This window comes from Anolis sagrei, chromosome 4 (genome assembly GCF_037176765.1).
Source record: "Anolis sagrei isolate rAnoSag1 chromosome 4, rAnoSag1.mat, whole genome shotgun sequence".
NCBI classification, from domain to species: Eukaryota; Metazoa; Chordata; class Lepidosauria; order Squamata; family Dactyloidae; genus Anolis; species Anolis sagrei.
In genome coordinates, this window is record NC_090024.1 from 202,577,085 (window position 1) to 202,588,387 (window position 11,303).

Genomic DNA, 11,303 nt, shown 5'->3' on the forward strand with positions numbered 1-11,303 from the left:
ATAACCGGGCAAATTCAGAGTATTGACTGTTCCCAACCGGGTGGAGAATTCGGCGCATGCGTGTTGCTCCGGGTACTCGCGGTCTTCTCTCCACTCGCGAGAGGCGCAATCCCTTCGGGGAGCAAGGCAGGATCTCGTCGTTAGGGGGCGCTGTGGCGCTTAGGCGCGGGAAGTTTTTCAAAGCTCTAGTTCCCTGTTTGGCGGGAAGGGAAACCTAGTTGTTTCTTTCTTTGCAGCGGTGGAAGGCGCCTCTAGGATCCAGCCCTGGTTCTCCCAAGTCGGCAAGGGAAGGCGTTTTGGCACCGCGGAGACCTTCCCGTCCCTCTTCCCACATTTCCTGCAACGCTGACAGTAAGCTCCTGCCTTTGGGAAGGGAGAGGGCTGTCGAGACAGGAAACGTGGCTCTTCCAAGGCCTCCAGGGATCAGATCCCAGCATTGGGTCACACTCATAGAATCAGAGAATCAAAGAGTTGGAAGAGACCTCATGGGCCATCCAGTCCAACCCCCTGCCAAGAAGAAGCAGGAATATTGCATTCAAATCACCCCTGACAGATGGTCATCCAGCCTCTGTTTAAAAGCTTCCAAAGAAGGAGCCTCCACCACACTCCGGGGCAGAGAGTTCCACTGCTGAACGGCTCTCACAGTCAGGAAGTTCTTCCTCGTGTTCAGATGGAATCTCCTCTTGTAGTTTGAAGCCATTGTTCCATTGCGTCCTAGTCTCCAAGGAAGCAGAAAACAAGCTTGCTCCCTCCTCCTTATGACTTCCTCTCACATATTTATACATGGCTATCATATCTCCTCTCAGCCTTCTCTTCCTCAGGCTAAACATGCCCAGCTCCTTAAGCTGCTCCTCATAGGGCTTGTTCTCCAGACCCTTGATCATTTTAGTTGCCCTCCTCTAGACATATTCCAGCTTGTCAATATCTCTCTGGAATTGTCGTGCCCAGAATTGGACACAATATTCCAGGTGTGGTCTAACCAAAGCAGAATAGAGGGGTAGCAATACTTCCCTCTCTCAGCCTCAGAGGAAGGTAGCAATGGTAACACCCTTTGATGCCACCTCCTTCTGTAACAGACCATACAGAACCATGTTCCTGCCTCTGAAATACCACCCACAGCATTTGGTATCCATTTGGCGGTTTCCCCTCCAAGTACTAACCAGGCCTGGCCCTGCTTAGCTTTTAGAATATTGCTGTTCGGGTGCTTACTTGCAGCATATGGCTCCACCTGCCCCCCTGCAATGCATGGCGGGTAAGACCTGTGGGTTACACACTGCATTGTTGCTTTGCCTGCACATGCAAACCGGGTGCGTCTACACTGCAGAATTAATGCAGTCTTACACTGCTTCAACTGCCATGGGTTCGTTATTTCATCATATTGTTTTTATGTGATTACGCTGCAGTTCTAAAAGCTTGCTCAAAGAGCCAGGTTTTTACTCTTTTCTGAAAAGTCAGGAGGGAGGGGGCTGATCTAATATCCCTAGGAAGGAAGTTCCACAGCCGAGGGGCCACCACTGAGAAGGCCCTGTCTCTCGTTCCCGCCAAAAGTGCCTGCAAGGAAGGTGGGATCAAGAGCAGGGCCTCCCCAGATTATTTTAAATTCCTGGATGGTTCGTAAGTAGAGATATGTTTGGACATTTAAGCTGGGCTGGAACTGTTGAAGGCTTTATAGGCTAAAGCCAGCACTTTGAATTGTGCTCGGTAGCAATCTAGGAGCCAGTGGAGCTGGCGCAACAGCAGAGTTGTATGCTCCCTGAGCGCTGCTCCCATTAGTAACCTGGCTGCCGTCCGCTGGACCATTTGAAGCTTCCAAACAGTCTTCAAAGGCAACCCCATGTAGAGCGTGTTGCAGTAGTCTATACAAGATGTAATTAGAATTCAATAGTACTTGCTCCCTTGTAAGAAAGTGGCAATTCTGTTTGTATTGACTTGGGAGTAAACTTCACTCAACACTGGGGATGCACAAGTTTGCATTGGATCTATCACAAGTCGAGTGGCTGCAAAAGCTTTCAGGAGCCTTTGGCCAGCGAAATGTGTTGAACTTCACGTCCCAGATGTCAAAAATGTTCCCCATCCCTGCTATGAGATTGACTTCCTAATAAATATATACAAGCAGTCCCCCAGATTACTAACAAGATATGTTTGTAAGTTTGTTCTTAAGTTGAATTAGTATGTAAAGTAGAAAAAGTCCATTTTGTAAGTGTAACTCCATATCTATCTATTAGGCATGGGCAATCCATGGTTCTAAATTACTTGCAAAACCTCTAAAGTGTTGCTAAAGCTGGTGCTTTGCTTCTAAAGTGCTGCTAAAGTTCTGGTGGTGAAAATTTCAGAACTCAACAAAATTCAAAATTTCATTATTTTTTCGTTATTGGTGATTTTTATGGCAGAACCAATTAGGAACTGCCATTTATAATGAAATTTTGAAAGTTTTGTTAGAGTTCCGTAACTTTCACCACCAGAACTTTAGCAACACCTTAGAAGCAAAGCACCAGCACCCCCTAGTTTTGTAAATACTACTTTAGAACCATTTAGAACCATAGATTGACCATGTCTACTATCTATATAATTTAGCTTTGGCTAGCATAGAGAAAGGTTAACACCCCTATGGGGTTTGTTTTGCTGTCTGTGACCATTGAGAAGAGTTCACCTCACTATCTGTCCCTGTGATAATTGGATTTTGAAAAATGTGGCTTGTTTTTGATTGGTGATAAAGCTTCAGTGGAGACACTTTTTTCCCATGATAACTCTAACGAATTAATTTCCCTTCCAAGGGGTAGATTTCTTTCATTTCCTGTTGTCTCACCCCTGTTCCTAACTATGAGTTGGATGTAAATCAGATGTTTGTAACTTAGGGACTGCTTGTCCTGAATTCACTTGTCATTTAATTCACTGGGATTTGCCCTGAATAAATATTGAGAATTGTTTGGCAAGCAGTGCTACCCCATCCTCACTTTAATTTTTTTTCAAATCTGTATATTATAGTTAGCTGTGGATACCAATAAGAATATTACCCTATTATTAGCCTACTTTCGGTTCCATTTATAATCCTTAATTCATATATAATCATTCTGGATATACATATTTATGCCCTGTTCATTGTTTTCTATTGAACACTGTTAGCATTCCAACCCGTCCCAAACCTTTCCATGAAAAAAGGAATAACTAAGGAGCATTCCAACTTCTCCCCCTTATTTTTAGGACCTGGAGGGATGAATGGGACTCTGATTCCTGGAACGCCCATCGCAGTGGACTTCTGGAGTATCAGGAAAGCTGCCCAGGCCCGCTTGTTTTTCCTCTCCCATATGCACACGGACCACACAGTGGGGCTGTCCAGCACCTGGAACCGGCCTATTTATTGTTCTCCTGTTACTGGCCAAATCCTGCGCCTCAAGCTGAAGGTACGCTTACGCACAGATCTGTTGTCTTCTCCCATTTCACACAGAAAGGCCTATAATTAACTGTTTCATGCCTTCATTTTAATTCTAGGTGGCTGATCAATGGATCCATCCTCTAGAAGTGGGAGAGAACCATGTCTTGGCCTTGGATAAGATTGGGAAAGAGACCATGACAGTGACCTTGATTGATGCTAATCACTGTCCTGGATCTGTCATGTTCCTTTTTGAAGGCTACTTTGGAGTCATCTTATACACAGGTATGGACTTCCTTGTTCATAAGAGACAGGAAGTTCTCATTTTAGATTTCATCTTGTATTCCTTTCTGTGTTCCAATTCTGCTGCTTCTTAGTTTGTCCCTCCACACAAATATCTTTTTTAATTACAGCCTTTAGCTGTTTAATAGAAGGCACCTTGTAAATAGAATTTGGAAGTAAGGAGTTACAACAATGAGTTGGATTGAGGTTGAATTTCAAAAAGCATAATAAATGGGAATGAATTACCACTAGTGTAAGAAGTCAAATTTTAAAGTTGGTTTCAAAGGGCATTTAGCAGGAAATTTTTCAATTTTTTTGTAAAAAAAAAAAATAAACAAACAAAAAAACGAAAACAAAGCAAACAGCAACCTTGAAATACAACAAAAAAGTAATGAGCAAAACAACAAGGATTTACCTGAAAAAATAGCAGTAATGAATTACTCTGAACACCACAACAAATAATGAGAACAGATGACTTTTTTTAAAAAAAATGCCAAGCTTGCTCTTTTTTTTCCTTTTTACCGTAATTGCATTGCAGATTTTACATATTTTGGTCAAGATATAATGCAGTACAGTGGCTTCTTCTCCCTCCAATTTGATCTTTTTCTCTGAGTGGATGGTGAAATGCTGACGGGATTGGAAAAAGGCAGAATTACTCAACAACTTATTTTCCCCAGTTTTCTCCCAAAAGGAAATAAACATTCAACTTGAGCAATATGGGGCGGACGAGGTAATAGGGGATATGTAACCCAAAATAGGTAAAGAAGTAATCAACTCTAAACAAATCAAAGTCTCCAAGGCCAGATGAACTACATCCAAGGGTATTGAAGGAACTAGCAGAAGTCATTTCAGAACCATCTTCAAAAATTCTTGGAGAACAGGAGAAGTCTCAGCAGACTGAAGGACGACAAATGTTGTCCCTATCTTCAAGAAGAGAAAAAAGAGGACTCAAACAATTACTGTCCAATCAGCCTAACACCCATACCAGGAAAGATTATAAAATAGGGCATTAAGGAGGCAGTCTGCAATCACTTAGAAAGGAATGCTGTGATCACTGAAGGTCAACATGAATGTCTCAAAAATAAGTCATGCCAGACTAATCTTACCTCTCTTTTTTTGATAGAGTTACACGGTTGGTAGATGCAGGGAATGTTGTGGATGTAGTATATCTTGATTTTAGTAAACCCTTCAACAAGGTCTCCCATGACCTTCTATACAAACAAACTATTAAAATGTGGGCTAAATAATATTACTGTTAGGTGGATCTGTAATTGGTTAAGTGATCTAACCCAAAAAGCGCTCACCAATGGTTCCTCTTCATCTTGGAAAGAAGTGATTAGTGGGGTCCCGCAGGCTTCGGTCCTGGGCCTGGTACTGTTTATTAATGACTTGGATGAAGGTTTAGAGGGCGTTCTTGCCAAGTTTGCAGATGACACCAGATGGCCCATTTGGTCTCTTTCCAACTCTTATTCTGTGAATCTCTGTTAATTTTTTAAACAGAGGCTTTTAACAGAGGCTGGATGGCCATTTGTTGGGGGTGCTTTGGATGCGATTTTCTTGCTTCTTGGCTGGGGATTGGACTGGATGACCCACGAGGTCTCTTCCAACTCTATGATTCTATGATTTCCTGTTTCCTAGGCAAGAGACATTAGTATATTGAGTATTGTCAAATATAGTAGCTCTAGATTAGACTTTGTGTCTAATTGTTGTTCCTAGGTCATTTTTGAGGTGAGATTTTCCCTGGTTCAGTCTTATTCAAAGCCTTCTGGCCATAGTTGTGAGTGTTTTACTTTTTTGAGGAATTTTAGAAATGGTTCCCAGTCTTTTTTATAGTTGGTTCATGTTTTTTTCCACGGAACATCATTGCTAATTCATCAATTCCTGCCATATTTAAAAATTGTGTAATCCACTCTTCTGCTGTTGGCATTTTTCAGTTTTGTGCATGTAACATTCTCACCCAAATGATATATTGTAATGTTTTTGCGTTCCTTGATTTCATTTGTTCATTCTATAGTCCTAATAGAAGTAATCCAGGGTTCAGTTGAATTGTAATTTCAGAATTGTTTTGCAGTTGTTCTTTCATTGAGTTCCACAAGTGTATTGCTTTAGGTCCACCATATGTGGGAAAATGTTCCCACCTCTTTGCCACACTCCCAGCATGTTTTGTTCATGTTCTTATCCATTTTAGTCAGTCTTCCCATAATTAGATACCACCTGAACAAACTGAATATAGGTCAGGGATACTTTGTCTGGTGTACTCGTTTGGGTGTGAAAAAATAAAAAATTTAATCCCCACTGAGTTATAAATAAGCAGCACTTGTCTTCCATAAGCAAGCCACACAAACCTGTTGCAACAATAAATCAATTTGTAAATTCACTGCATGACTTTAATTCCTTCTTGGAAATTCAGTCCTAAATGTTGGTGTCTGCTCTTTCTGAATGACTCTCCAACTAGTAAGTGGTGTAATATGCATTTCTCGCTAGGTGATTTCCGCTACTCTCCAAACATGCAGCAAGAGGAGGCTCTGAAGAATAAAAAGCTTATCAACACTTTGTATCTGGACAATACCAACTGCCATCCCAGTTCTGTCTTACCATCCAGAGAAACGGCAACTGAACAGATCAAAGAACTGATTAGGGCCCATCCGTCTCACCTAGTTAAGATTGGTAAGAAACATTATTGGATTTGGAAGAATTTTTGAACTGTTTGATTGAGATAGAGAATCTTTGGGACAGGTGACCTACATAAGCGTTTTCAACCTAGATGAGAAACATGTTGTTCTCATATTGTTATTGAACTGCAATCTCCTCACTTTACTGGCTAATGTGGCACTTAACACTTAATGGCCCGAGTTCTTAGTGTTAATTCACAGAGGCAATCTAAGGAAAGGAATATAAACATGAAATTTATTGAATAAATTCAGGATATCTGACATTTTTCTAAGTGAGGTTTACAAACTTTTCCTGTGATCACACATGCTTGCCAACATCTGTGAAAACAGATCCCACCTAAAGAGATTATTGTAGAAGATGGAACCCTGAGGCTGTGTGTATATATGCCCATCCATATTGAATTCACAATATGAATTAACCTTTTGAGGAAGAACCCATCAAGGGAAGGGGTAGATCGAATTCTGAAGTAAGAGGTTGTCAGCTAAACTTGGTGTATAAGAAACACCAAGTTTAGTGTGGCAACATTAGTTTAGGGCAGGGGTCCTCAAACTAAGGCCCGAGGGCCGGATGTGGCCCTCTAAGGTCATTTACCCGTCCCCGCTCAGGGTCAACCTAAGTCTGAAAGGACTTGAAAGCACACAACAACAACAACAACAACAACAGTCCTATCTCATCAGCCAAAAGCAGGCCCACACTTCCCATTGAAATACTAAGTTTATATATGTTAAAATTGTTCTTCATTTTAATTACTGTATTGTTTTTAAGTGGTTTTTGCACTGCAAATAAGATATGTGCAGTGTGCATAGGAATTCATTCATGCTTTTTCAAATTATAATCCGGCCCTCCAACAGTTTGAGGGACTGTGACCTGGCCCTCTGTTTGAAAAGTTTGAGGGCATTTCACTCCAGAGGCTGAATGTAATGGAATCAGGCAGTCTAGTACAAATCTAGCCCCAAGTTACAAATATCTGACTTACATACAACTCATAGATAAGAATAGGGGTGAGGCAGCAGGAAGTGAGAGGAAATCTACTCCTAGGAAGGGAAATTCACTTCTGTAAGAGTTTTCATGGGGGGGGAAGTATATTTGCTGAAGTTTTATCACCAAACCTTGTTTCCACAACAAGCCAAGTTTTTCAAATTCCAATTATCACAAGGACAGAAAATGAGGTCAAATCTAAACAGGGGCACAAATAGCAAAACAAAGGCCACAGGGAAGTTGGCCCTTCCCTATGGTACCCAAAACTAAAATAAATAAATAAATAAAAATGGCTGGAATTACACTTAAACGTTTACCTGTTCAAACTTACATACAAATTCAACTTAACAAACTTATGGAATGTATCTTGTTTGCAACCCAAGGACTATCTATATTTGAAATGCTGACAGTTCTCTTCTTTCTTCCAGGTGTCTACACTTTGGGAAAGGAATCCCTCTTGGTAGAACTGGCCCACGAATTCCATACTTGGGTTGTAGTGAGTCCTCAGAGGCTGGAACTCATGCATCTGCTGGAACTGGAGGATGTGTTCACCTCTGAGGAAGGGGCAGGGAGGATTCACGCTGTGGATTTTTCTGAAATCCGCCAAGCAACTATGATCAGCTGGAATCAGAGTCACCCAACCATAGCCATTCTCCCCACCAGCCGACAAGTGAAAATCAACCATCCCGATGCCTATGTTGTACCCTATTCAGACCACTCCTCTTTCCAAGAGTTGCTGGAGTTTGTAGCTTGGCTAAAGCCTTGTTCCATAATCCCAGTGGTAAACGGCGAGGCATGCCAGATACATTTCGAGCAATATTTGACACCTTGGAATGGTTCCATTCTGGAGTCCAGAGTCCCTGAATCAGTAACAAGATTCATGCAAAGTAGCAGGGAGTGGGAAAGGCCCTTCAAGGTGCAAAAACAGACTTCCGCTGACCGAGTGCCTAGAGGAGTTTTGTTTGAATCCATAGAAGAATGTATTAATCCCATTGAAAATGACTGTAGTGAAGAAATGCCCCAGCAAAGCTGCTCAGAACCCACGAAAGGGTGTGTGCCTTACTGCAAAGAAGCATGTGTTGAATGTGAGGAGGCGAGAGAAAGAAATGAGGCAGAACCAAAAACCCTTCAAAGCCAACAAGAAACTTTACCAATGCAATCTCCTTGTGTAACGTCCACACAAAAGCTAGACAAGTTCCATCAGTCTCAAAAATGTCACACTACTCCAGAAGCAACACACACACTCTCTTTATCAATGTCAAAGCAGGAGGCCTGTTTCACAGTCAGACAGTTCCCTTTAGGGAGTGACAAATTGTGCCGTTTGGCCACAGAAAACCGTGTTCCCTCAGCATCACTACATCCCCTTCAAGCTGAGATACAGGGCAAGTTCACACTAAAGTTCGAAGCATTCCAGCCTCTCAGTGACCAGCCTTCACGAAGCCTTCTCCCAGAATATGATATGTGTCCACTCAACAGGCCAAAGCAATGGTCCGTCCATGACTTTGACTGTCAGGTTGAAAATTACTTAAAAAGAGGGAAAGAATCTGCATGTGTGGACCAACGCAAATTTGTGCTCAGGTAAAAATTTCTGGTAAAACCAAAACCCAGGAACCAAATCCCAAGAGCAAATAGTAACAGAACAATCTTAGTGTTACATTTCTCAAGTTGAATTTGTAAGATTTTCTCAGTCATTGGTAATGAAAATAAATTGCAACCAACTTGGTTGAGAAGAAGAGCTAGAACTAAAAGCTGGGTGGTTTGCCTCAATGACCCTTTCAGAAATTTTGCACAGTTTTTTACAAGTTCCTATGAACATTAAGTGTCCATGTTCATGTTAAGCTTATGCTGGAGAAGTAATCCTATCCCCTTTCAAAGTTTATGAAATACTGAAGTGTTCTCTTTTTTGCCTGTGAATTAAAGACAGTTTTAGTCATTACCTCTAATGAGTTTTAGTGTCTTGAGAAGGAAATTTAAAATAATAACTAGTCCCATTTTTATGCAATTCTTTGCTCATTTGGAAAACACGGTCACATACATTAGTGCCTTAGGCCTCTTACAGGCCCTTGCTTTCTACACCATCCATCTAAAATTAGAGAAATGCAGATTTTATCATATTTATCACATCTTCATCTATTTTATTTATTGTGTCAGAAGGAAATTGAGAATACAGTTATAATGTATAAAAAACCACAAACAAAGTTAACCTTTAAATCTAAGGGAAAACTAAAACTAGGCAAGCTGATATCCCATTTGCTTGGTTCGAAGTATTGGGATTCAACCCCACACTGCCCAAGTCTCAAGTTCTCAGTGAGGAACAGTTTAGTTAGCTTAGAATAGTCTGAGGGTTTCCCTTCTTCTATGTGTCTATTTTGTTCTCTCTGTTTCTGCTCTCATGGTGATTGGTTGTGTAGAATGGATAGTTTTTTACTGGAAGTCTTTTAAACCTGACTTCTGTGTCTTGCATCAGATAACTGGTATGTGCTGTGTGCTTTGAGATCTCTCTCTGCGTATGTGTCTGAGAGATGTAGTGATTGGTGTTTTTCCCCTTTCTTTAAAACCTTAGAAGAGATGGGTGTCAGAGAAGCTCAGACCCAGTTTTTTACCATGAAGAAATGTAGTTATTTCTTTATTATTGTAAATAAAACTTTTGTAATTTTTAAAGATTGGACTCTGCATGTTTGCTTCCTAAGGTCTGAATTCTTTACAGCCACATCACACTGCACTTCATGCTTTGCTAGCTGTGAGCTGATACTCATCTTTTGTATCCTGTTGGTTTTAGGATGCTCTGCTTTATTTAGGGTAGTTTTCCTTAACACCAAGTATGTTAGATTATTTCTTTCATTTCACACCTAATCATAAATGAGACTCCAAGGCTTCAAACTTTCCATGAAAAGCTATGCACTGAAGACAGCCTTCAAATGAGAGGGAATCTGGGTGCAATTTACAAAGAGTTTATTGAGAATGTTTATGGAAATGGACAATTTGTTCAAGTGCAATGGCAATCCAATTGAAATCTCCGACTAGGTTCATGTCTGGACCTCTCCCCCTTGAGTATGTCACCCAAAAGCCACTAAAGAAGGGGTTTGAAAAACTATACACAAATAGTAGTCAATATCTATACAATTATCCTGAAGGACTAAAAATACCACACAGATGTTGGAGGAGATGTAAAGATCTGGGGTCATAAACACATGTGGTTTCAGTGTCCTAAAATTAGAGGGTTTTGGATCATATTCCTACACCAAACACTACTGATTGCACAGCAGACTGTTTTGCCTGGATCTTTTATTATTACCTCTTTATAAAACATAAAAAGTTATTTGTTTAATAAAAATAATAAATTCTATTTATTACTTGCAGGTAACAATATAGTTAAAATATATAGATTAAACAGGAATACACACACACACACATATACATAACTACACAGAGCAAAGTGAGTAAAACAATACTGATAAAATTTAAAATGTATAGTTTAAATTTTACATTTAATTATTGTTATTATTAAACAATAATTAAACTTTTTTCATTGCACTTGCAAGGACAGAGGAAACCAAATGTTGGAAGACGGAATCTCAAATCTGATAATTAGTGGTCAAGAATCTGGAATATCTGGCTGCTTGAAAAACTTCCACACAGCATAAAGGTTTATCAGTGTCATAAAAGAGAAAATACATTATACAAGGACTGTCAATCTTTATTAAATATGTTAACAAACATTTAACATCAGCTGCTACATCTGCGAGACCAAGCTCTGGAAAAACAGTTTCTGGATTTCTTGTCTACAAATGACCTTTGGTGGTATAGTGGGGAAACATTTGGCCTCTAAAGCATCGGAAAAAGAATTTGGCAATACAGTATTTCTAAACTTGTGAAACTGGAGATGAACATACGTAGCCATGCTAGACAACTTCATTCTAGATCAGGAATGGGAAACTAGAAGGCTAGGAGGGCGCATTAGCCCTCAAGGGACCTTTGGGGGCCAGCCCTTTATAGGAAA

The 11,303-nt window shown here is 40.5% G+C and overlaps 1 protein-coding gene across 1 annotated transcript; it reads left to right on the plus strand.

The window, feature by feature from the left end:
* The first annotated feature begins 134 nt into the window (after positions 1–134).
* Positions 135–9,964, plus strand: DCLRE1B (DNA cross-link repair 1B). The gene is made up of 5 exons (XM_060772596.2): positions 135–351; positions 3,202–3,401; positions 3,490–3,655; positions 6,137–6,319; positions 7,732–9,964. Exons 2-5 carry the CDS (start codon positions 3,213–3,215, stop codon positions 8,883–8,885), a joined length of 1,692 nt encoding a protein of 563 aa, XP_060628579.2. The 5' UTR covers positions 135–351; positions 3,202–3,212; the 3' UTR covers positions 8,886–9,964.
* Positions 9,965–11,303: the final 1,339 nt, after the last annotated feature.